The following is a 26,981-nucleotide window of genomic DNA, read 5'->3' as shown; positions in this document are numbered from 1 at the left end:
AAGGTAACATGAAAAGCCAGGGGTGGGGTAGATGACAAGCTCCAATGTAGTTTTCAATGTAATTTTTACAGACACTCCTGAATGTTTGCCTTTTCTAAATCTAACGTGACATGGACTAAGTGAAAATGTCACATCCATCTCTCCTTATTAGCCGTGATTGGTACTGAGTGGTGCTCTAATGTGTGTTTCTGCTATGTGGGGGTGTGGGTATTATTGATATTGGTCTGGATATTTTCTATCTTGGTATTTGTAGTTTTAAACACGTACAAGGTACAAGTGATGTCAGCCCAGCTCTGCACAGAAATAATGCGCTGCACACAACAGATCTGACATTAGATAAACATAGCATTCTAGACAGCCTGGCGAAAGCCAGTGTGACTGAGGGGGAACAGGGTACCCTATCCTCAGGACCCTTCCACTTCCTCCAGGTCAGAAATTTGGCCCTTTTTTATTAACTGAACAGCAACTTTCCATAGATGGTGACAAATTATCCAGTAATTCCTGCCAAATGCAATCAAATTTGATCACAGAGTGGAAATTAGATTAATACAAATTATTTGGTTCCAGAGGTTCTGATCAAATTAAGTGGCTAGTGAATTAAAGCAACAAAATTGCTGTGAGAAAGGTTGCACTTGACTCATTTCCCATCCTGCTGAAGTTGAAGAACTGACAAAATTCATAGGAGAAAAGCTTTTCATAAGTATCCTGAACTGAACTTTGGGGATTCTGTGACCTTTGCTGTCATTAGCCATGTCCTAATTAGCCTCGTTTGGGATTCTGGACATGCTCTATGGCAGGGACGGCTCTAGGCACCAGTGTCCCAAGCACGTGCTTGGGGCAGCACTTCTCAAGGGGCGGCATTCCGGCCCTTTGGGGCGGCACCTTTGCTTCAGCGGCGGCACTCCAGCCTTTTTTTTTTTCTTCTTTGGTGGTGGCACTCCATTTTTTGTTGTTGTTGTTTGTTTGTTTTGTTTTGTTTTGCTTGGGGCGGCAAAAAACCAAGAGTCAGCCCTGCTCTATGGACAACTGCCTTAGAGTATTAGGAATTGAAGGTGGTAGCATAAAGATATTTTCCTCTTGATTTGCAATGAAGTCTTGGATATGGTCTTTGATCCAAATGCCACCATAACTTGGGCATGATGAACATGTATGAATGGTTCACCTTAAACTCTTCCTAGAACAAAGGCTTCTCAGGCTGTGGTCTGTAGAGCACTGGTGGCTTGCAGAGCACTTCCAGGTGTTCTGCAGAGCTGCTTCTGTCACAGCAGTTAAGCATCTGTCAGTTCCAAGCAGTGACACTTCCTGATAGTTGTAGTCCAGTTCAGGACTCATAATTTCCAGAATTTTTTTTGTCCAACTCTATTTAAAACACAAAAATACAAGCCCTTCTCTGTGCCTTCGAGTGCCTGCTTCTTGTGCCAAATATTTCCTTAGTGCAAACTCAACCATGATCAAACCTGGAACTGGAGGGATAACAAAAATACAGAAGGAATAACTCATACTACAATGTGAGCTTAGCAAGGCAGGGCATAGTGTCCTGATTTTCCCTCCTTTTGGTATTGGGGAGGTCTACACTGCACTCTCTTCTTGGTGGCACATCAGTTGTTCTCTAGGAGGCACTTATGACCAACCTTATACCCAAACTTCCAGGAGTTTTCTTTCGGCTGCCTTCCACTGTGAATTCTGGGGGTAATACCACACTTAGGCCCACTCTGTTTTATTGTAAGTAAGCACTATAGATGCAGAAAGGAAGATGTGTGATTGGGACTGGGAAGTGAGGTGTCCCATGTCCTAAACTATCAGGAGTTGTAGGTTCAGCTGTATGTTATTGGAAAGGTCACTTCCCCTAGATTTGTGGCCAAAAAAACCTTGGATTTGACTTTTGACCTCATGTGTCAATAACTGGTGCATGCTTAATGTATCTGCTCCTTGGGTACACAGCCTAGTAACTGTGATACAATGAGCATGAGCACAAAAGCCTCTGACTGAAGAAGAGAATGAAATCAAAGCCACACCGATAGAGCAAAGGAGTGAAAGCAGTCTTACCTTGAGTGAGTAGCAGCGCTGTATGAAATGAAAAACAAAAGAAGGAAAGAAGAAAACAGGAAGAGAGTTAATTTCCCATTTGGAGATGGCGCAAAGGCTATTTGCAGATGACAGTTTAAATGAGTGATGAAGTTGGCTTAGTGCAGCGTGTGAGCTCTCTGTAGCCGCATGCTTGGTGCAGATTTGTGAGCATGCCCAGTAGCAGCAGGATGAGAATGAGGCTGGAGAGAACAAGTGCGTCCCAAGGGCTCTGTGTTCAGAAGTATCCCCCCTCCCCCATGGGCCAAGGCAGAAGGATGGGACTTGGGATGGGATAGTGGGTAAGGGGCAGGAAAAGCGTGTGGGGATTGTCACTCCTGATATCAGGGTCTGAGATGAGCCAAACTGTCCCAAAATGAGTTGGAAGTGTCCCTGCTTGAGGCACACTATGTAGACGTGGAGAGGGCTTGCCAAAAACAGGAAGGCCTTGATACACTGATGCACTGACAGATCTTCTCTTGTATATCAGATGTGAGTGCAGGCAGTAGCGGCGGTGAGGGGTTCACTGAGAAGAACTTGGCCAGGGCAAAGAGTGTTTATAAAATGGGCACTGACCCTAGGACCAATGGAGATAAGGGTAACGCTGCTAGGCATCATCCCCAACGATTCATAGGGAAGTTCTGATTTTCGCAGATGCATCCTGTGCCCCACAAGCTTAGCTCACGGAGATTTAGAGTCCCAGATGGGCTGTAGATGTCACAATGAGCCACCATGTTGAGTCTTCACAGGTCTCTTGGCTTCCAGTTGCACCTACGCATGATGCTATTGCACTGACATGTGCCGCACGGTCTACCCCACCACACAAGGATGCTACTGCATTGCAACCATGCACCGCAAATGCAGTTATTTGGTCCTGCAAGATTAGTACAGGCTGAAATACTAGAGTGTAGGAGGAGGCGATAAGAAAGGAGAGAATAGTCTCCCCCATTCCAAAAATACTCAGTATGGTCCTCCTGTTGTCACTGATTGTGATTACCTGACACCACCTTCACCTCCCCTATCTCCTTAGTCTCCATAGTTGTCACAAAGAAAGATTCAACTGGACCCCTTCTAGGTTTTATCCCTAGAAAACTGTGGCCAATACTCAAACAAATCAGCTCCAAACTAATCTTACCAAGATCTTGATAAAATGCTTTATACTGGCTGAAAATAGCAAACCTCCTTTGAATAGGAACTGAGCCCTCATTCCATCACTGAAGTTTGCCCTCCACCCATCATTCAAATAGAAAACCATCCAACTGGCCTCTCAAGATTGGATTGTGATGATATGAAGATTTGGTTAAATAATGATAATGCTCTCATTACCTATTGCTATAGCTTTTTCAGTTCAAGAATCTCACAACACTGTACAGACAACTAATCAGTATTAGCATCTCCATTTTACAGATGGCGAAACGGAGGCAAAGAAAGGTTACGGTGAACATTTGAACTTATCCAGCTACATCGTGGGTTGATTTTCAAAGCTGGGAAAAAGAACCATGAGTTTTGAGTCTCAGTCCCTTACTACTACTACTAGACAATACTCCCAAGCACATTTTTTTGATTCAAGTTTCAGTGGTGTCTGAAAAGGAAGTATCAGCCATATGATTTGGTGCTAACATGAAAACATCAGTGGCACTATACATGATCACACAGTCAGCCTGGGGTCTGGCATTGTCCTTTTGTGTCTATAAGTGTTTGTGTTCTCTGATGTGCTTCTACTGAAAATGGCAGGGCCATTCCAGCAGAACACAGTAGGTAAGAATGCATCTGTGGTTCTCCTAAATGTACTAGACACCTGGTGTGCGGTGTAATGTATGAGGTATGTCCTAATACTGCACTGATTTCAAAGGAACACCCATGGAATGTCAGCGGCACAGCAGATGTGTCAGAAGGTCAGCAGTGAAAGGAGTCTGAGTAGACTCAGGACTCTACATTTAAAGCCTTCTATGGGTTTTCAGAGTCTATTCTCACTAGATCCTAAAAGGAGAAGGATTACCTGAGGCCCCCAAATAACTATTTGAATGATTAAATATTTTTGAGAATTCACTCAGGAAAGGGAAAAACTGATACCACTAGCCAAAGCCAAGTATGGTGTAGATATGAAGTTTGAGGTCTTTACCCTATAGCTCTTACATTCCAACTCACTCCTAAAATGCAACTCCTCTGTCTGTTCCAGTCCTGGGGCCTATATACAGCTCTGGCAAAACCCCATGTAAACTGGCAAACTGGACCTAACTTCTACTGCAAGACCTCCTAGTTCCTATGACATTTCAAGGAGGCGGACTAGAAATTGTGCAGTAGCTTCAGGAACATTCAGAAATGGAGATTTTAACTGAATTAAATATGAACATTAATAATAAAATTGGTATAGTAACCCTGGTGTTATTGGCTTAATATTAAATTCAATTTATTTTACACAACTCTGAAATTTTCAGTGTGCCACAGATTTTTTGGTATTAACAATGTGTATCTGCAGATATTCAAGAGACAAGGTGGGTGAGGTTATATCTTTTATTGGACCAACAGAGACAAACAAAAATTTTGAGCCACACAGAGCTCTTCCTTCAGGTCTGGGAGATGTACTCTGCGCATCAAAGCTAAATGCAAGATGGAACAGATTGTTTAGAAATTGGTCTAACAAAAAATATTACCTCACCCACCTTGTCTCTCTAATATCCTGGGACCAACACGGCTGCAAAAATCACTGCATGTCTGCAGATAGTAATTGCAGATTGTAAAAGGTGTCAGAGGTTTAGGAAATTTTGTAGGGCACAGCTTGCATCTCTGGCATGCTGGGAGGTTGTTTGGGATTGTGGGGCATGCATAATAGCTGGATGTCAATATCCACATGTACTTTGTTATTGTTATGTTTCAGAGCTAACTTCCAACTGAGATTAATAGGAGACACCGACGTATTTTAGAGCTACTGTTTCAGTATGTTTGCAGTCTCAAGTGGGCTAGATTAGGTTGCTTAAAGCTGGTTCATGTTTGGAAGTTTTCTCTGAAACCTTAAGAATTATAAATATAGGGCTTGAACCTTAACTGGTATGAACAGATCCAGTTCCAATTACTTCAAATTTTCTTAAAACTAATGGTTAGATTCTGGATTCTCATTCCCTAACAAGAGTGGATGCTGTGACAGATTTCACGGCTGCAGAACTGTGGGGAAACACAGAGTACGAGCAGATTTTTAGTAGTCCAGAGCCCAGGAACATGATTAAACCATTGCCAGCAGCTGGAAAACCAGTTGTTATGCTTATTGCTGAAAGCAGCTAAAAGGAGGCCTTTCTGACCTTAGCACAACTATCAGACCGGGGGGGGGGGGAGGGGAAAGTGAGTGACCTTGAGGAGTAAACATGACCCTGTGCCCTCCTGACTTGAGTTGTTTTTCCAAAGCATGCAGTTTTGCAAGATGGAAAGTCTGCCAACTGTTAACTATTGCTATACAGCTGGTTAACTAATAGAAACTATACGCTGGAAATCTCCACACTTCACTTAGCTTCTGCTCAGCAGTTGTTTTTGATGAACAAACTACGCAATACTAACAAATTGGGTATAAAAAGAGGAAGAAATCTCAGCTCAGACACTTGAGCAACTTGGACACTAGGACGCTTGGACACCGCTCAAGTTCCCCTGCAGATGGAAGGCTGGAAACTGGACATTTGCAGTTATCTACTCGAGACCTCATCAAGATCCCTGGTAAATATGAATTTGGGATTTTTGGGGGTATTTTACTAATCAGTTGCGGACGTGTGTAAGTGCTGGAGACTAAATAAAGTAAAGCTTTAAGTGAAAGCGCTCTTGTAGTGTGCTGTTTATGCCAGCCACCTATCAGTCAGACGGCCTCATCACCATTGATTTATTTCCTGCCACCACCTCACCAAGAGCAAAAGTTACCAAGAGCTTTGGGTACAGAAACCCCAGGTAACAACAGAGGCCTGAGCTCTGCAAACTCATCTCCATTTTGATACGCAGCACCTCCTGCTTTCTGGATTGAGACCGCCACACAGCCTTGGCACTATTCCTCAACCTTGACCTACAACACTCTGTTCATTTCTAACCTTGAGTCTCCACACAGCTTCAGTTGAATGCACTTCAATGCCAACCGCAGCACCCCTGCTCTGGTACAGTTCTGGACCTCTGCACAGCACTGACAAATGTAATTCAATTTCTTCACACAAGTAGAAACATTATTTTGGTGTGTAGAGTCAGTGTTCAAAATTAATCTAATAGTGAAATATTACTCGCCCCCTAAGCGACAATGATTATAAAAACATTGCCAGTTTTCATGTTTCATAAAGCTGTTATCATATTCTGGTGCTCTGGGATTTGAGTTTATACTTTTCATTTGCTTTTGAGCCTGCAAAAGAAGTGTTTTTCTCTTCTTCAGTTATGATATGATATGATACATGAATATTTGAAGAAGCCTCTAAAACGATGAATGGAACATCAAGAATACAGAACAGGAAGCCAGGGGATTGCTTTATCTTTCTGAGTGAATATAGTTCACAGAAGCAAGAACATGATTTCACAGACAGTAGCTTCCTTCTTGCACATGTACCAGCTAATGTACTTTAGTCCTGACCTGTAACATCCCCTGCCAGTTCAGTCCTGGATCCCTCTGCTCTCTGCAAATACACACCAATGCTCATCTGAAGCATCCCTCTGCTTTTTGATCTGGGGCTCTCACACACCTCTGCTAGTGCACCTCATTCCTGATTTGCAGTGCCCTCTGCTCTTCCAGTCACTGGTCATGACACAGTCAAGCCAATGCACCTCACTCCTGGAGTGTGTCATTGTTATTAGTGTCTAGGGTATTTTAGATGCCTGACAAGCATGTTACTATAGGAAGCCACTAAAAGAAGCTCGGCTTTTACACTATAATAGCAATCCCATGTATCCCTTGCCTAAACGTTGCAGGATGTGAGATGAGATGAACACATGATACGGCAGACAAAGCAGGTAGCATTAATTCTGCTTCCTGCTGAATTCCCAGGAGACATGAATCTATGTCTTCAATATATCCTTTTCCAGACTGTGATAGAGAAGGCAGGGCAGGGGATTCCATTTTCAGTTATAAAATGAAGGAGTAGATAGAAGGTGTATAAAGCTAAAATAACTAATCCCTAGTATAATCTCCAGAGCTTCAGTAGAGTACCCTAGGGATGAATTTAACACACAATGTTTTCCTTCTTATTTATGTCCGGCCTCTGCATATACCGCTAATTAAGCTGCAAGAATTACTCTGTTAGTACGAAATGTTTCACATGATCACTTGCAAAATACCAAACACTGTATCAGAAACAAGAAGGAGCCAGTCCTTTAAGGCTTGGAACTCCAGAGTAACCTAAGATTCCAAAAGGGGCACTTGGCAACTATAGAATCATCACAACAAATCCAGGGTAAATTGTCTTTGATGTTTGCTTGATTTGCTTCCAGGCAGAGAGGTAACGGCCAGTGAGAATCCAATCAGTTGAAGGAGAGTCTGGCTGGAGTGCAGACGAGCATGGTGGCATGTCCGAGATATGCAAGAACAACTTTTCTGATACAAATCCTTTTCCAGGGGCAGCTTTGCTTTCCTATTTACTGAACTTGCCTTCATTTTGCTTTTGCATGATGCTGTATTTGGCCTGGGTCTAAATCAAAACCCTGGATCCCAGACCCCCTGAGCTGGTTTTGTTGGCTTGTTTGTATAATAGGCTGAACCAAAGCCCCAGATCTGAACACTTGCTTTTTTCTAGGATCTGGTAACTGGTATCTGAACTTCGCAGCCCAGGCCAGTATCTAATATCTATAATGTTTGTGGTTTTTATATAATATGAAGCTCATGGGCCAAATGCTACTGTGCAGGTGACACATCATTAGCCAAAATTCTCCTTGGTGTAACCCCACTGAGATCAATGAAGATTGCTCCCAGAGTGACTCTGGCCCAGGATGAGAGTAGATCAGAAAATGGGTAGAACTAATAATGTAATTTATACCAATCTGGCATTGTGCAAAATGTGTATTGCATCCATTTCCAATCCACCATGTCATTTTCATCACTGCTTACTTCACCATAGAATTGGCCCTACATTTTATTCTGTAAACAATATTAAGGGCAGGTCTACACGACCGCTTCAGTCGATCTAACTTATGTTGCTCAAGGGTGTGAAAAAGACACCCCAATGAGCAATACAAGTTACAGCGACTTAAGCGCTGTCCACACCAGCGCAATGTAGCTTCTGCCTCTCACGGAAGTGGAGTAATTATGCCTACAGGAGAGCGCTCTCCCATCGGCACAGAGTGTTTTCACCATCCATGCTACAGCGATGCAGCTGCTCCAATGCATAGTGTAGTGTGACCGGCCCTAACATAAGGCCATGTCTACACTTTTAACTTATGGTGGCACAGCTGCGCTGCTGTAAGAGTGCTTGTGTAGCCGCATTATGCCACTGGCAGAGAGCTCTCCCGTTGACATAATAAAACCAGCTCAATGAGCGGCCGTAGTTGTGTCGGCGGGAGACATAGCACTGTGCACACAAACGCTTAAGCCAGCAAAGATTTATGTCGCTCAGGGAGGTGTTTTTTCACACCCCTGAGCAATGGAAGTTTTGCCCACATAAGAGCTCACGTAGACATGGCCTAAATGTTTTCTAATTTCTATTCCTGGAGAGCCTCTAAAGAGAAAGGGTACCCTTGGACGGTTAGATGCAGGATGTCCATAGAGGAAAAGTGATGCAAGGAGGGAAGCAGCAATGGAGTCTTGATGAGACTCAGGTTTGCACAACAATAATAGTCACTGGCAGCAACAAGAAGTGAGAGCAGCACTGTCAGGATCATACCGGCACCTGAAAGGAGCTCAGTGACAGCACACATCAAATTGCTAGACGTTAGCATCTCTGTGCAATCTACTGTAACTCTTGAGAAGACAGAGGAACTTTAAGAGGCTGAGCTTCAGTAGTAGTGAGCTCTCTGTGTGCCTATGGGTTAATGGTTTTCCATATGAAGGTGTCTATGAAACTGGAAGCAGGAGTGTGCCCTTTCCTTAAAGCAGCATAAAGAACTAAACATGTTCTTGAGCAAGTTAAACAAGTCAGAAATGTTACTGCATTAGGCCTAATTCGGCTCCCACTAAAGTCAATAGCAAAACTCCCTGACTTAAAGGGAGAAAAATCAGATCCACTCCCTTTATTGGAAGACTTGCCGCAACAAATTTGGTCAGTGTATTGCAGGGCGAAATTATAATCCCACAAGGTAAATTTTTGATGGGGTACAGAGGACAGTTTGGAAAAAGAAATTTAAATTTCCCAGAACTATTCCCATCCACTGGTCATGAAACAGAACCTTCCAACGATGACTCTTGGCCACAAGTTCCCTCTGTGAAGTGAAGTCTTCCATGCTTGGCCTATCCACTGTTAAACGGATCCCTGCAAGAGACACGTCCATCCCACCTGCTACTTGCTAGTGCAACACCGACAGACCCTGGTCATCGGCGGGCAGGAATGAAGCTGGGGCCTCTGGAGCTTACTGCATGAGCCTCTACTGCATGAGCTAAAAGCCACATGGCTCTTAGCTAAGGCTGTAGAGCAGACTCATTAATCTCTCTCTCTCTAAGTGGTCTTGGTGCCACTAGATGGGACAGAACACCGCACCCAGGGGGTGTGTGGGTTACACCAGGAAAGGTGGAATATGGTTCCAAAACCACTGCCCATGAAGAAGAATCTTCTAAGAGGGATTCTGAGTTTCAAATTGCTGTGAAAACATATCGTGCAGGAATCAACTCTTCATGAAGTTTCCATGAAGGATTCTCACCCCTCTGTAAAGTGGAATAGTCCAAAATCAGCATTCACCCACTATCCCTGAAGTTAAATCTTTCGCCAATCTGCTGTGAAGTGAATTGTCCCAAGTAGGGCTCTCAATTACCCGCATGAATTGTAATTTTTCAAGCATGATCCTCATGCTTATGCAACATCAAATAGAATAATCTAAAGTGGTATTTCATCTGCAGTTGTTCACAGCTCCAACGCTGTTCTCTGCGTAGCACTCTGGGGTTAACCACAGATTAAGCAAAAGGTGGGGATTGGCTCCCAGAAAAAGGAAACCAAGCTCTGCTCCTGTAATTCTGGAGTGCACAAAAATTGTCAAGGCTGATGTGTGACCAGAGTACAGACAGCCTGGACCTCTCTGGCACTGCAGGGCTCTGAGTAGCAAAATACCTAGGTCTGAACTGTGAGCTATTGTGACACCTGAACCACCAGGAGAGTAACAATGAAACCAAAAATGTCACCTTTTAATGAAGAGAGACACTCGAAAGGTACTGACAGAAGGCTGACCAGGCAGGTGGCTCAACATGCTGGGAAGCTTCTAAGTCCTGCTATGCTCAGTTGACAGGGATTTGGTCCCTGTCACTGCAAATAAGAGGAACAGATGCAGCCATGAGAATCCATTAGTTAGCTTCTTGGTAAAGAAGAGGGAGACAAGAGCAGGAAATCTTGGGGGCAGGTGGCAGAATGGAGAGAATCAACATCCCTGCTCCCGACCACCCTCCCTGGCCTTACTTGCTGGGCAGGAAATTCACGTTTCCTATTAGTTTTCTGCTTATCCACTTCAACACTACCAAACTGAAGTGAGGGTTACTTTTATTGGTACCCCTTGCACGTTGATATGCCCCTACTGAACTGCTATCAGATGTTGGCAAGATACCAACACTAAATCTGTTCTAATCTATTTGAATTCCCTGAGCATATTGACAAAATAGCTGAGAAAGAAGAGTTACATGATATAATTATTTGGACTTTCAGAAAGTCTTTGAAAAAGTCCCTCACAAGAGGTTATTCAAGAAACTAAGTAGCTCTGGGGTGCAAAATAAAGTTTATCATGGATCAGAAACTGCCTAAGGGACAGGAAACAAAGAATAGGAATAATCAGTCTATTTCCGTCAGGGCAAAAAGGTTAACCATTAGGTGCCACAAGGTTCCATACCAGTACTGAGGCCGTTTAATATATTTACTAATGATCAGGAAAAGGGACTGAGCAGAGAAGGGGCAAACGTTGCACGTGACACAAAATTATTTAGTGGAAAAAGCTGTATTAGATATTTATATGGATAATGAAAACATCCACCAGCTAGGGGAAGGATGTTCCATAGTCATCCATGACACAAATCTTTGCACCTGCCTCTGAGATACCTAGTACTGGCTAGAGCTGGCCAGAAAATGTCTCTCTTTCCATGGATTTTCATCATAAAACTGGAAAATTTTCAACTGAAACCCCCAAATGTCCTTCTTCAGGCTTCTGGAGTTTCCAGTGAAATAATAAATATGATAAATAAAATTCCAAGGAAATCAGACATTTTCCATGAACAATTTCATTTAGTCAAAAACCAGTTTTTCTGTTTAAAAAAAAAAGTTTCAACCAGCCCTCATACTGGGCATTCTTGGCAACAGGTTCCTGGCCTAGCTGGATGACCAGTCTGACCTGGCATTGCAATTCTTAAGTCCCTACAGTTCCAGCTGAACACTGGTACTTGCCAGAAGATCTTCATCAAAGTACAGAGTGAGTTAAAGTAGCTGCTGCCACAGTGGCCATTCCCCATGTTAGTTTATTTTTTGGGATGGGGTGGGTAGGGAATAGGAGATGGGCAGGTGGATAGACAGATGCCTTCTACAGTCTCACAATAGTATTGTGATAGATACAGGTAAACTGATGGGAGCTGGGTCTGCCCTCTGGCATTAGTGCAACAAGAGAAAGGAGCAAAAAGCATGTGTGGGATGAGGGATGGGATAGATTTCATGAGTCTGTGCCTCAGTGCCTCACAAAGATTGTAATATAGATACCAAGCTCTGAGCGTGAGCCTGCAAAGGTACATATTCCAGTATGAGTCGGGATCCCAATCAATGGGCCAAGACTTCTTCAGCATAAGCCTTAGCTCTAGTCAATAGTATACAGATATATATTCTTCACTGGTGCTGTCTATTGGTATGTATGTAGGAGAGTTTAGCCAAAAGTCTAGATTGACTATACTCTGCTGAACATTGTGTCCTGTATCGTTGTCCTGGGTAACATCCCTTCAGTTATGGGTCTATGGTAAATTGCTGAATTCATATAGCTAGCAGCAACTTGGGCTTGCTCAACGACAGAGTTTGGAATTTCAGTGGCACAAGGCATCAAACCAAGATCGAGATCCAAATTAAGATATCCAAATCCTGCCCTGGGGTCTTCACTTAAGCATGTAAATGCTTGTCTTATGCACCTACGTGCCAGCTGATACTCTATCGTCTGCTTTCTGGCTATGAAATGTGGACAATGTATTGAAACCACCTTAGCCATTGGATGCATTTCATCAGTGCTGCCTATTACTTAATTCTTAAGATTAACTGGCCAGATAACAAGGCATCTGGGTGAGCCCAAATCACTGGCATTGAAGCTAGGATCGTGAAAGCACAACTGAAATGTGCTGGTTCTGGCACTAGACAGTCTGACTGGCGATTACCTAAAAGATTACTTTCTAGTTTGCTAAGTCAAGGGACATGCTCGCGTTCACACAGAGGCCAGAAGTAATGCTCTGAAGGCACTTTGGAGGACAATCTAGAAGTGTGACATAGTCTGACAGCATGCTGGGACCAGCCTGCATGCAACAGAGCTAAATGGAGGGCACCAACCACAAGGGCACACACTGAAGAAAACCACATCCTGTGTGCTAGGTACAAATATGCCAGCAGAATATACAAACAGAAACTCCTCATCGAAAACAACTTTACCTGGGCCTGCCAAGAGTGGCTCAATCTGTTTCTCTCAGTGGCCTTGTGAGTCATTAAGGCCTAGGCTACGTGATGACAATAGTGATTGTTATACTGACTGACTTTAATATTAATGGTATCTACATGCATGTTTGTGTGTGTGCATGCACATCTTTGAGAAGGTCTCTGTAAGCACATGTTTGGATGTGTAACTGCATGGAGCATCTACATATTTGCATATGCCAGCATGTGCCCACATATATGTGGTTAGGTTTGCGCATCCCCACATCTGCCTATCCAGGTTTTATATTACACTCATCACCATTGCATTTGCTCTCCATATGCGTGTATATGCCTGTATGTATGTGCACATTTGCAAAAATGTGCATGCCTGAATGTGTTAGCATGTACATGCACATGTGTGTGTGCTTCTCTTTGTGGCGGTGTGTATCTGCACGCACATATGTGTGTTTATGTTTGCGTATTTTCATAAGTATGTGGGTGCTTTCAAACCCTTCATGGCCTATCCATACCCTATCTATTGAGATGACGACTCCCATCTCCAACCAGCCCCTGACACCAGGCTGTATCATCCACTGGTTACATTTGCAAAGGATATCTGTGCTTTTGCCAATGCTGTCCCTCAGACTTCGGAGAAGCTCACTGTAAACATCAGCATAACTAGTTCATTATCCTCTTTCAAATTCCTCAAGACTCTCATTTTTCTTGACAACATTTAGGCAGGGAGGGTGTAGCCTATCATGCTGACCAATACTGGCTCACGGTTTTCTCGTATTCCCTGGTCTGTCTGTATCCCTGTGTTGTGTCTTGTCCTATAATTAACCTCCTTGGGGACGGGGTCCATCTTTTTATTCTCTGTTTGTACAGTGCCCAGCACAATGGAGTTCTAGCCATGATTGGGGCGTGTATGTGTGCAGGCGTGCATATACGTGTCTCTGCATGATTCTGCATGTCTGCCTCACAGGTGCATGTGTCTGTGTTGACCTTGTCACATGTCAGTAGGGGACTTTGCACTCCATCAATGCTTGGTGCATCTATATCCATTATGTGCAATCTAATTCTTCATCACAGCCAACAGAATGGTGCCCTCTTGTGGGAGCTCTCTACAGTACATGGACTCTTTTGAAATGTCATAGGATTAAGATGGTGACAGTGTAAAAATACATTGAAACTCTCTTTTTAAGTGCTGAGGCCTTGCATTGGCTGCACCCTAACAAGGCTAATGAGATGTGTGTATCTCCCCCTCTTCTGTGGACATGTTTTTTGGAAATTTGCAGATAATCCTCACAAATGGACAAATAAAAAGTGCACCCTCCTCTTCTATTGTATCTCACGTCCTGCTGGTAAATGGAGGCTGATGATAGGTGCTCCTATGCTGTGACAGAGGCAGGCAGCTGCCTTTTAGGATTTGTCCAGCAGACCTCTGGGTCTGACACTGCCCTCACTTGTTCCTGTTTTACGCCATCTAACCCCATTGTCCTTAATGGAGTTACATTCAATTTACATTGGAGTAAATGAGAGAAGAAACATGGTCTTTGTCATGACATAACAGCACAGCGATTTAAACAACGTCTGATTTAAATTAATTTGGAGATTTGTTAACAGGTGGGTGGTGCCCTGGTTAGAGGAAGTTGCTGCATGAGTGGGATAAGAAACAAAAGGAATTTCAACAAGGGAAGAATCATGTTATGTCCAAGCACCAGACAGATGTTTCTCATCCCAGGGAGTACTACACAGAAGCAAGGGGTTATACAAAATGTCTGGATGCTGACAGACACTGTGCAAGCTTCCCCTGTGCTGCCCTGCCAATCACCTTTGTACTAACTTTTGGCAGCCCTTGCTTTTAAGGCCCTAGTAAACTTGTGCTTAACTGTATGGTGATTTGGCAATACAGACAGACTGCACACATGGGACTGGGATGGTTCCATCAAATTGACAGATACAGGGATTTTTAAGTATGGTATAGCAGTTAAAACTAGAAACTCAGAGTCTAGGTTCTTTTCCAGCTCTCCCACTCACTTGCTGTGTGATTTTGGCCAAGTCATTTAATCTCCTTGTGCCCCATTTTATCGGCATATAAACTGGGAAATAAGGCTTCATACCTACCTCACAGAAGTGTTGTGAGGCTCCATGACTGAATATTTGTGAAGTGCTTGGAGATTCTTGGATGAAAAATGCTAGAGAAGTGCAAAGTATTATTACTGTAAAACCAAAACACTGTGACTGTGATTCCCCTGCTGTACAGGACAGGCTGTGAGCAAAGATTCAGAGGAACCCAACAACAATATTCAATGGTGCACCATAAGGGACTGGGGACAAACGAGGGAAGGACTCTGGGACATTCAGTATTGAAGAGGGGAGTTGAAGAAACAGCCATGCACTACATTATTTTCAGTTCTTTTTCACTCCCTTCAGTATCGGCATTAGGGGGGAGAAGGGGTAGCAGCAAAGATGTCACCAAAACAAAATAAAACCAATCAAAACTGATGATATTAATAAGGCCTGAGGCCCAAGCATTGCACAAAAGGAGGATCAGAAATAAGCTAGGCTCTAAAAGGCAGAGATGACACCGAAACAGGGTGAGAGCAAGAATACAGGAAGGGAAAGAATAAAAGTTGATTCATCTAACAGGGGAGGAGGAGAAAAAAAAGGTTGGTGCGAGGGAGAAGAAGGGGTTACTTTTTTGGATTTCGGGTTTGGTTTCTTTTGGTTTGTTTTCAAAAAGGATCTCACACCTGATATTCCTCGTTCCATCCATTTCGGTTCACCAAGGGCAATGAAGAAAGTCTCCTGCCTTTCGTATTCCTCCTCATCTACTATTTTAACCCTTACGGTCTTCCTGTAGGGACAACAAGAAAGACAGCCATGTACAGTGGGTTGGCTGGTTGGAGCGGACGCAGCAGCACCACACGTTTCTCACATGCAGTCCATTCCTGCTGCTGCCTTGGGCAGAGTTTTGTTTGTTGGATATGGCGCATCGGTAGTAGTTGCTCTTAGGGTGAGTGGGAAAGTATTAAAGGAGGAAGATGGGGGTGGGCAAGGGAGCGAAGGGGGAGGGGAGGGTTGGACCTTGCTGATGGTTAGTGGGAGGTGATTTCTGCAGCACATTTAGTTTAGTGTCACATGGTAATAATATCTCATCAGCTGATTGAGCATTGACCAATCAGAAATAACCAAGGGCAAAACAGCCACAAAGATATCAAACACATTTTAGTTGAGGGACCAATTGCTTTTCCCACCCTCTCATAACCGATAAGACGGTGGATGTGGAAGTGGGAGCAGGAGAGAGAGAGATCCATACATACATTCATACACGCATGGATGTGGGTGAGGCTGGTGGCTGTCCATTCATGGGGGGAGCTCTCATTTGGTTTTGAGGGGACTGGGTGTTTTTTTTACCTCCCCCTTTTTATTTAAAAACAACAAATATTTTAGTTTCTTGTTTCTAGTTGTTTTCTAACTGTTTAATAAACTTTACTCACTAGCCTACTGAGTAGGTCTACCTGGGGATGAAAGCCTTGCAGCATGGCCATGGCTGCCCTGCGTCAGCTGAGGCTGGGCTCTTGGGGCATGAGCTGCGGGGCTAAAAATTGTTGTGTTGCTACCAAGCCGAAGCCTGGGACCCTCCAACCCTTGCAGGGTCCTAGAACTGGGCTCCAGCCTGAGCCTGAACATCTACACAGCAATTTTCGAGCCCCAGAGCCTGAGTCCAAGAACCTGAGTCAGTGGACCTGGGCCAGCTGTAGGTTTTTTATCCCTGGGTGTAGACATACCCAGTGAGGCCAGGCAGCCTATTCTCCATGAAGTGGATGGTCAGTGACTGAGAGATTCAGCTTTATCTGGGCACAGAAGTACTATAGGTCTTTGCCACCTCTTGGGAAGAGAAACATGTATTAAAATACCCCAGAGGGCTGGGGCGGCTGGAATTAAAACAGGGTGACCAGAAATTGGGACGGGTGTGTGTGTGTAACAGGAGTCTATATATAATAAAGACCCAAAAATCGAGACTGTCTCTATAAAATCGGGACATCTAGTCCCCTAAATTAAAATACCCTGCAGACTAGACTGGCATTGCTCCTTCTTCACCCTGGCAAGCTCACAACACTATGTCTGATACCACGTCAATGCATAAGGCTGCCTTGATCTTTCTCTTTCTCTCTCTCAAAAAAAAATATCAAAGACAGGGTGTTGATTTTCTTCCCTTTCCTTATCCTGATGGCAGTTGGTCCTTGAGTCAGTCTGTGATAAAGCTAAAAGACTTTACCAAATACTTCTGAGAACTAATGTGCTGCTTTCATGTGGGATTTGACTCTTGTATTTTTATTAGTATGGGTGTGAGGCAGGCTGACAGCTCCTCTAGGAGTCTGGGTATGTTTCCTGTAGATGTTTTGCCAATGAAGCTGCCCAGATGGGCATGTGGAGGTCCAATCCTTCCAGCCAACGGGAGCAGTAGAAAACCCCACCACAAGCCATTTCAGCAATTTTGAGATAGTATCCTAATCTCTTGCTTTTACACACACACACACACACACACACACACACACACACACACACACACACACACACACACAGAGTCTCTCTATCTTGTCCCCTTCCCAAGGCCCCCCTGCATCCGGCTAAAACCCCATAGGTACCATGTGACATGTTTGTGTGTGCACAGCAGTGTTAAGGACAGAGCGGTTGGAAAAACAAAAAGAAATCATAGAAAAAGGAAAAAAAAACAGAGGAGAAAAGAAGGCAGGAGAAGAAAGAGAAGAGGAAAGAAGAATGTTAACATTAGTCTGGAGGACCAGTACTACACCTTTCTGTAAACTCATATCCACCATGCGTGGGCTCATCAGCTCAATGAAGAAAGTCTTGTTTTTCTCATACTCCTCATCATCAGTTACCTTGATGTGAACTGTTTTGCTGTGGATTGAAAAATAATAAGTGTCATAAGGAGGAGGAGGGGATAGGAAAGCAAGGGTGGGAGAGGGTAAAAGAAACCAAAGAGGAAAATTAGAGACAGTCAAAGTTTACTCACCCACTGAATAGGCTCAAAGTGGCCCTGGAGAGAAATTTACTTCCCCTTCCTGTGTATTTACACTGGCAGAACAAAGTGGGTAACTGCAAGGCAACTAATCTTTCAGCCTTGCACCTGATTTACACACACAAGTGCACACTTTGCTCAGACAGTTACTCAGTGGGTGTGTACACACACACACACACACACACACACACACACTTACTTCACTGGCACAACTTTTGCTCATAGGTCTGAAAATTTGGCCTAAAACATCCTTCCAACAAGGAAACCATAAAAGGAGTGAACAAATCAGCCCCCTGTACACATGGGAATATACTGCAACTTAATCCCAGATCACCTCAATCTAAGCATACAGTAGATTAATCTGGCTAATCAGAGTTCTACTGGACAATCCTCCTCTGTAGGCTCCCACAAGATATGTTGGGCAGACTAACTCTGGGGCAAATTCTGACACACAGGCAAAACGCTTGTGAATTCCATGAGCATCTTCACTGAATAAAGATGAAGGATTAGCTCCTAGTCTGTCTCTCTCTCTCTCTCTCTCTCTCACACACACACACAGAGCAATTCAGCCTCTGCATGCCTTGAAGGCTTAGCCAGTTGGGTTGTTTTGCTTTCACTTAGTGTTGCTCTCGATTGCCTCAGGGTGTAAATTATACCTGCACTTTGCTTTTTTCTTGTTGATTGGTAGGAAGGGCTATATAAAATCACATCCCTTCTTTCTCACTGTAAAAGGAGCTCATGCTTTCAGACTCTGGTGCAATTTCTCACACTTTTTAATGCAAAGCAGTTCGTGTGTGCATTGACATTCATATATAATATTTATATTATCTATGCTCACATGTGTTTATACATTACAAATATGTGTATGTATACACTTCAGGGCTTCCAAACACTGCAGAGACACGGAAAGCCCTCAGTAGGCAAGCTCTGTGAACAGCAGTTATAATTAAATTCTGGAACTGTCTCCACCTAACATTTCTGAAATAAGAAATTTGCAGCAAATGGCCTACATTTCTCTAGCCATAGGTCAGCTCTCCCTGAAGAGCAAGCCAACTAGCTAATTCATCACATGATGGGTCCTGAGCCTGTGAATGATTTGACCTCCAAACAATTCCCTCCTCTGCACAGACTTCTTCTGCACAGTCCTCCTACAATGATCGCTGCAAAATTCTGACACCTCTTCAATTTTGGACTATCACGTGGTATACTGAATGTGTCTAACCTGTTGTGTCTGTATGCAGAAAAGAAGGAGAACCCGTGCAGTTAAATCACAGGACTGGAAATCATGGGTTCTTCTTCGAGTGATTGCTCATATCCATTCCAGTTAGGTGTGTGCGCGCCGCGTGCACATTCGTCGGAGAAACTTTTACCCTAGCAACCCTGGCGGGTCGGCTGGGCGCCCCCTGGAGTGGCACCGCTATGGCGCCCAATATGTATCCCAGTCGACCCGGCCACCCTTCAGTTCCTTCTTACCGCCTGTTTCGGTCGTTGGAACTGTGGAGCGCGGCCTCGCTGACCTCCACACTCCCTAGCAGCTCATTTTCTCCTTATCATGTTATACCGTAGTTGTAGTTAATTGTTGTATATATATATATATATATATATATATATATATATATATATATATATATATATATATATATATATATATATATAGTTAGACAGTCAGTTAGTTAGTTAGTGTTAATAGTGTAGTTATTAGTTATAGTTTGAGGGGATCGGGGATCACCCCCTTCCCCGCACCCAGAGCCGGAGCTCATGCCCGGCTCATCGGATTTCAAGCAGTGCTCGGCTTGTCACAAGCCTATGCCGGTTGGAGACCCCCATGACTCCTGCTTAAAGTGCCTCAGGGAGTCACACTTATCGGCTAAGTGCTCGATTTGCAAGTCTTTCAAGCCGAGAACCAAGAAGGAGCGAGACATTAGATTAAGACAGCTCCTTATGGAAGCGGCCCTGACACCTCCACCCTCGGCACCGAGCACAAGCCAGCCGGTAAGCAAGGGCACCGCCACAGCACCAAGCGCTGCCTCCAAGGACTCATGGCACCGGCCTCTGCCGGCGCCAAGACCGGCTCCAAGCCGCTCCCTCTCCCCGAGGTCGAAGACAGCGAAGGCACAAATCATCCCGCCAACATCCACATCGCAGCCAGAGCCTGAGCCAAAGACGGACCGCCCAGCACCGATACCTGCCGCGGCACCGTCTAAGCCAGCACCGTTGACTCCGACCCCATGAGGGCCGTCGAGTCCGGCACCTGGCGGCTCCCCGGTGCCCACCGTGGTAGAGCCTGCTTCACCATCTACCCCGGAGACGTTTGCCGCAGCGAAGGATCTGATTGCGATCATCGATGCGCCACCGCCCTTACCCCCGGCACCGCTGGTGCGGGTGCTGCATTCAATGGGCAAACCGGCCCTGACCAGACCAGCTTCGGTCAGCGTAGCAGACTGGCACCGCTCCAGATCGCGGTCCCGCGGACGCTCTACATCGAGACGTCGCTCACACTCTCGACGGCGATCTCGGTCGCGGCACCGGTCAGACTCCCTGCACCAGCATTCACCTAGGCACTGTTCAGGCTCCCGGCACCGATCACCTCGGTACCGCTCACGCTCCTGGCACCGATCACCTCGGTACCGCTCATGCTCTTGGCACCGGTCAGGCTCCCGGCACCGGTCGACATCTCGAGCGTCAAGCCGGTACTCAGGGTACCGCTCCAGCTCACAGCACCGCGGCGGGTACCGCACCTCCAGAAGCAGGTCGAGACTGAGAGACTCGAGATCTCGGTCGACCTCCCGGCACCGAGCCGGTCGCAGGTCCCGGTCTCGCTCTCGGCACCGTCACCAATACCGACGCCGGTCACCACAATCCAGAGGTTTAAGGTCTGTCGGAACCTCGGCTCCAACTTTCGCTGCTCCATCATGGCCGTCCAGAGGCATGTCGGCGTCCTCCCAGGCGGGTAGCTACTACGACCGGTACCAGGATCCCGAAGTACCACTGGGAGTGTTCCAGGACACCCGCCCACAGGAGGTGGGGTCTCAACAGTGGGGTTTTTGGACACCCAGGGCATACCATCAGACCCAGGGTGGCCGCCTGCCCCAGACCCGTTCTGCCACCTCAGAACATCGGGTACCGGAGGCCACGGTTTCTAGCCCCCCCGCGGTTGATTCGGAAAAACAACTGCCACCAGACTCCCTGGGTCAACTGGAGCAGGAACTGGTCCAGGAGCAGGGGACCACATAGGATGCCCTCATCCTCAGAGTATCCTCCTCATCCTCCTCGCCAGATGAGGCCGTGGCTGGGTCTTCAGCGTCAGGGCCCCCACCGATAGACCTCAGGGCCCACCAGGACCTCCTCCGCAGAGTGGCCCTTAACATCAACCTACCTGTGGAGAAGGTCCCAGAGGTTGACGCGCCTACCCGAGTAGCCCTCCCATTCATCAAGACTATTCAGTCTACCGCCGATAACCTTTGGCAATCTCCAGCCTCCATTCCACCGACGGCTAAGGGAGTGGAAAGAAAGTACATGGTACCCTCTCGGGGGTATGAGTATCTCTATGTCCACCCTCCTCCCTCCTCCCTAGTTGTTCAGTCTGTCAATGACAGGGAACGGCATGGCCAGCAGGCACCGGCCCCCAAATCCAAGGAGGCTAGGCGGATGGACCTCATGGGTCGCAAAGTGTACTCAGCTGGGGCCTTGCAACTCCGTGTGGCCAACCAACAGGCCCTGTTGGGCCGGTATAACTACAATATATGGGCGGAGGTGGACAAGTTCTCCGAGCTCCTACCCCAGGACTCATGCCCGGAATTTAATGCGTTCCTGGAGGAGGGTAAGAAGTAGCCAGGACCTCTCTACAGGCCTCCCTTGACGCGGCCGACTCAGCAGCCAGAACCTTGGCCTCGGGAGGTGCCTTTGTTTCCCCATGTGTAAAATGATGTTGTTAACACCTCACTTACAGGAATGTTGGGAAGTTTCCTCCATTAATGTCTGCCATGTGCATTCAGTCCCTTGGATAGAAAGCGTTAGAAAACTGGAAAGTATTATCATACTGCTCTCGATTGTAACTCCTCAGGGCAAGGACTGAATCACCTACATATGTCCAGTGCAAGCACAATATCAGCACTCAATAATAGTAATAATAACCTTGAGATAAAACAGAGACAGTGGCTTACGCGACAAACATATATTCCACCAACAAAGTCAGCTGGCTTTGGAAATATTCATCAGTGGTATGGACCAATGCTTCTTCATTCCTCAGCCAAGGTGACAGGAATTATTTACTTTCCTGTTATGAGAAAATGAGCTGGTGTCACTGGTCAGTTATCAGCGTTTTCTAGGGAGCTACCACTTAGTTATCTCTAAATACTATGCAGGTATTTCTTCCTCAACAGAACTCTCATTGACTTCGATGGGACTTGAGTATGTTGACCTGATTATCTGGAAGATCAGGTTCTAACTTAGTAAGTAAACCACAAATTCATAAATATTCAGGAAATCCCAATGGTTCTATGAAAGAAAAAAATGAGAGGCTCAATCCACTATCTCTGAGGTCTTGCAGCTCTCTGCTAATGTCTTAATGTCCTGGTTGCATATAGATCAAAACTGTACACAGCCAACTTACTACAAGTACCAGGCACGACATTTATGTCAGCATCTTAAAATTCAAGAGTGCTTCAGAAAGACAAGCGTTCACTCCTGCACTCAAGTGCCGCTGCAACTCAAACCACTCTGCTGATGCCCTGGCCAAAGAGCTTAGTGCTGTCATCAAAGACCTGGCTATGGCGTAGAGTAAACCAAACGGTTCCCATGATATCACCTCGCCAAAAGCCAGACCAGGATTAATACCGTAAGTACTGAGCCATGCCTGCTGGGTAACAACTCAAAAAAGTGCCTCACTTAAGAGTAATATAGAAAAAAGAACATTTGCCAGTTCTACAATGCTGTAACATTGGGGGAAGGCTCCTTCTGGACACCTGCAAGTGACCATTTTACACTATGAAGCATGAGGTTTGATTAACTTCATTACTTTAGCTTGCATACCTACAGCTATTAGTAAGCATCATAAGACTATGCAGTCCTCCTACAAATGTCCAGTCGCAGCATTTGACTCAATGGCCTACTGCCTAATAGGTTCTACAGTCCGATAACACCGTGGAAAGCAGTTCCTTTTACTGGCTCTCAGTTTGATCTAGCCCTCTTAGTCATCCATTGATTTCATATTATAGAATAGGAGTAAAAATAGAGACTGAGCAGCTTTCACTGTCTTTCATCATTACAAATTTGCAAGAGGAATCACTTGTAATCTTTCTCCTTGCTAGATTAAATAATCCTGATTTTTTGCCATCAATTGCTGTACAGAAATTGTGTATTAATGCTAGACAGTCTCATCTCCCTTGTCTGGACATTTTCAGTCTTCACCAATGCGGCTTGAAGGACATAGGATTCAACAATGTGTCTCTGATGAAAACCTGAGTACTGTGCTGAGACTTCTTCACAATAATTTTGTTGCATACCTTCTATGCTTCTTTGGAAACTCTTAGCAGCACATAGGGCCTATACAGGTTGACTGGTGGGTTTTTTTAAATGAATGTTGACCGAACCCATGACACTTCACAAATGTTTTTTCAGTTTTCTGTTTCTGATTATATCTACATCTGATCTGTCTGGATGATCTTTTTCTCTCTTTGGTATTTTCAGAAGTGACCAGTGTTGGGCTAACTCTGACAGGTTTTGAAAATCCCATCCACAGTGTGTAGATGGATGGGTAGTTAACACAACCTGAGTGTTACCATTTCAGTGGGACTTTTTCACTTAACTTACAACTTTTATGAATTTTTACTTTTAAAAGCTGAAATTGTCCAGGTTTTCTTCCTCAGCCCATGTCATAAACAGATAGCTAAGGGTTCCTTAATGGTTCCTTGCTTAATATGCAAGCCAAAAACTGCAAGAGAGAGCAGAAAAAAAATTCTCTCTCGTTCCTTTTAAAACCAAACCCTCTCTGCTAAAAAGCCCCTAGCAGAGAAAAGAAAAATATAATATTCCTACTGGCTTCTGGATTCTATCTATCTATCCACACCGCTATGCCAACATGACATAACATTTTTCCCAGATCTGGACCTTAGTGTCCAAAATATGGGGGTTAGCATGAAAACCTCCAAGCTCGTTTACCGGCTTGGACCTGGTAAAGCTGCCACCACCCAAAAATTTAGAGTGTTTTGGGGCACTCTGGTCCCCCCAACAACCTTCCCTGGGGACCCCAAGACCCAAATTCCTTGAGTCTCACAACAAAGGGGAATAAACCATTTCCCTTTCCCCTCCAGGTGTTCCCTCCCTGGGTTCCTCCGTGAATCTAAACAGAGGGACTCCACCCTCCCAGTTTCCAGTCCTGGAAATACAAGTACTTCCCCCTTCAGCCAGAGGGTATGCAAAGTCAGGCTTAGTAAATCTAACACAGAGAGATTTTCCCCCTGACTTCTTCCTCCCACCAATTCCCTGGTGAGCTGCAGACTCAATTCCCTGGAGTCCCCACTAAAGAAAAACTCCAACAAGTCTTAAAAAGAAGGCTTTATATAAAAAAGAAAGAAAAGGACATAAAAATGGTCTCTCTGTATTAAGGTGACAAATACAGGGTCATTTGCTTAAAAGAAAAAAATGAATAAAGAAGCCTTATCAAAAATGAATACAATTTAACACATTCCAGCAACTATACACATGTAAATACAAAAGAAAACAATATAAACCTTATTGTCTTACTATCTTTGTACTTACAACTTGGAAACAGAAGATTAGAAAGCTGGAGATAGAAAAATCACTCTCAGAGCTGAGAGGGTCAGACCCAAGACAAAGAACAAAGAACTTACACACAAACTTCCCTCCACCCAGATTTGAAAAAGTCTTGTTTCCTGATTGGTTCTCTGGTCAAGTGTTTCAGGTTACTGGTGTTACCCCTTTATGGGTAAAAGAACATTAACCCTTAGCTATCTGTTTATGACAGCCCATGAGAGAATATTTTGAAAAAAAAATTGAGCAAAATAGCTCAAATATAAAGAGAGTTGAAAAAAGTACAATTTTGTCATTTTACAACAATTTCTGTAACCGCATTTTGAACAGCTCCAGTGCTTCAGTGGGTTAGAAGCCTGAAATGTGTGAAGGACATAGTCTCTACTTCATTGATGTATCTTTCTTGGGCACAATACAAATCCATTTGGATTTCTCCAATTTCTCAGAGTGTTGAAAACACACTTCATGAACACACAGTTTTGTTTTGTTTTTGTTATATGAGAACAGGTTTTATGAACAGCCTCTCAGTGTTCCACTGATACTGTGCATGAATATGTAAGTCAAGAAGAAATTCTCATTTAATGAGAAAGTGTGTGTGGAATATGATCTCTTTAGGGCATTTGTGGAATGCCTGATTTTATATGATCTCTTCCTCTGCAAACTGAATATTCAAAATTATGCCCTCAATGAAACAATGACTTACTGGGTGCATATTTTGTAAAGTACAGAGTTTTCTATTACTGTCTATCATATAATTCCAGAGGAAGGGATTTCCTTATAGATTTTCTTTAAAAAATATCCACCAAAACCCACCACCTATAGAATTCCATACAGAAAACATTAGTTTAGCATTTCATGGTTTGGGGTGCTTCTTTTTGTAGCCTTTACATTCTTGTAATTATTAGCCATATGATGAGTGTGTATGTGTGTGTGCACACACACACTAATGTATGCAGACAAACACATACATATACACAGGAGCTGCAAGAATGATGCTGTTGCAAAAAAGCAAATGCAATTTTAGGTTGCATTAACAGAGGCACAGCATGCAAGTAAAGGGAAATTACAGTACCACTCTACTTGACACTGGTTATATCTCATCTGGAGTACTGTCTCCAGTTTTGGTCACCAATGTATAGAAAGGATGTAATGAAACTGGAAAGGATCCAGAGGCAAGTGACAAAGATAATCAAAGGGACAGAATGCAAGTAAACTGAGCAAAGGCTGAAGGAACGGGGTATGTTTAGTTTGGAAAAGAGAAGACTGAGGGGAGACATGCTAGCGGTCTTCAAACACTTGAAAGGCTGCCTTAAAAAGTTGTTCTCTCTTGCCACAGAAGGCGGGAGAAGAGGCAATGGGTTCAAACTACAGCACAGGAGATTTAGATTAAATCTCAGGAAAAACGCCCTAACTGTATGAACGGCAGGATAATGGAACAGACTGTCTAGGGCGGTTATGGAAGCTCCTTCACTGGAGTTTTCAAAAGGAGGCTGGATAGCCATCTGTTTTGGATGGTTTAGACACAACAAATCCTGCATCTTGGCAAGGGGTTAAACTAGATGACCCTTGCGGTCCCTTCTAACCCTGTGATTCCATGATGCATTCTGGCTCAAGTGTGAGTGTAGGCTAAGAATGGGTACAAACAAGGTTATAGGTTACATGCAGTTCACCAGCATGAATGGTTATAATCTCAAGTCTCTTGTATGCTGGCTCCTTTACTCAGCAGTGCACAAGGCAATAAAGGAATAGGAGGTGGGCAGAGAACAACTGTGTCTTAAGAAATGGATGAAACTCTAAGTGCAATCCCCAGCAAGCTAATGAGGCCCTTAGCAACATGATCCCGTCCTAGGCTTTACTCCTTTCACTAGACAGGAGTAACTTCGTGGCTGCAGAGTCAGGGTCCCTGGCATTGCCTGCCCTGGTCATCATTTTTTACCTTGTGCTTATGTGCGTTCCCGTTTTCTAATTATTGAAGACTAACTGGTATGGTATCCCTGTTGCAGGCTGCTCTCTTTCTCTCTCTGTTCCCACTCTCCCAAGCCCTGTCTTGCTTCTGCTGCTGTCCTTTCCTATAGCTCGCTCTCTGAGAGTGGTAGTACAGCATCAGAGGGAACTCAGTCAGTCATATAATACAGCTGATTTTAGCTGGTTTGCATACTACAAATTTATTGAGTCACATGCTGTAAGGGGATTGCATCTTTTGGTTTTTAAATGAAAACCCAAACTATGATGACCCCCTATTCTTGACTAGCATCTACAGGAAAAAAGCAACTTGAATGACACTGCGCTAGTTCAAATTGGATCAGAGCTGCTGAAATGGTCCCTGCACACAGAAATGTGCAAGCAGGCAAACTGAACATGATATAGGTTAT

At 44.5% G+C, this 26,981-nt stretch overlaps 1 protein-coding gene across 5 annotated transcripts in view; it reads right to left on the bottom strand.

Annotated features, from left to right (window-relative positions):
- SLC8A3 (solute carrier family 8 member A3) overlaps positions 1-26,981 on the bottom strand; it is a 209,190-nt gene that overhangs the window by 28,522 nt on the left and 153,687 nt on the right. For 2 of the 5 annotated variants that reach the window (XM_030559681.1, XM_030559685.1), the window contains 2 exons: positions 17,611-17,717; positions 2,047-2,064 (listed from right to left, as the gene is read on the bottom strand). In XM_030559681.1, coding sequence (XP_030415541.1) covers positions 2,047-2,064; positions 17,611-17,717 — 125 coding nt within the window. Of the gene's footprint in view, positions 1-2,046; positions 2,065-15,544; positions 15,649-17,610; positions 17,718-26,981 lie in introns of all 5 variants that reach the window. The other 3 variants (XM_030559682.1, XM_030559683.1, XM_030559684.1) reach the window with 3 other exon arrangements.

The sequence above is a fragment of the Gopherus evgoodei genome, chromosome 4, assembly GCF_007399415.2.
Source record: "Gopherus evgoodei ecotype Sinaloan lineage chromosome 4, rGopEvg1_v1.p, whole genome shotgun sequence".
NCBI lineage: Eukaryota > Metazoa > Chordata > Testudines > Testudinidae > Gopherus > Gopherus evgoodei.
This window is presented reverse-complemented; position numbering and strand designations above follow the sequence as displayed.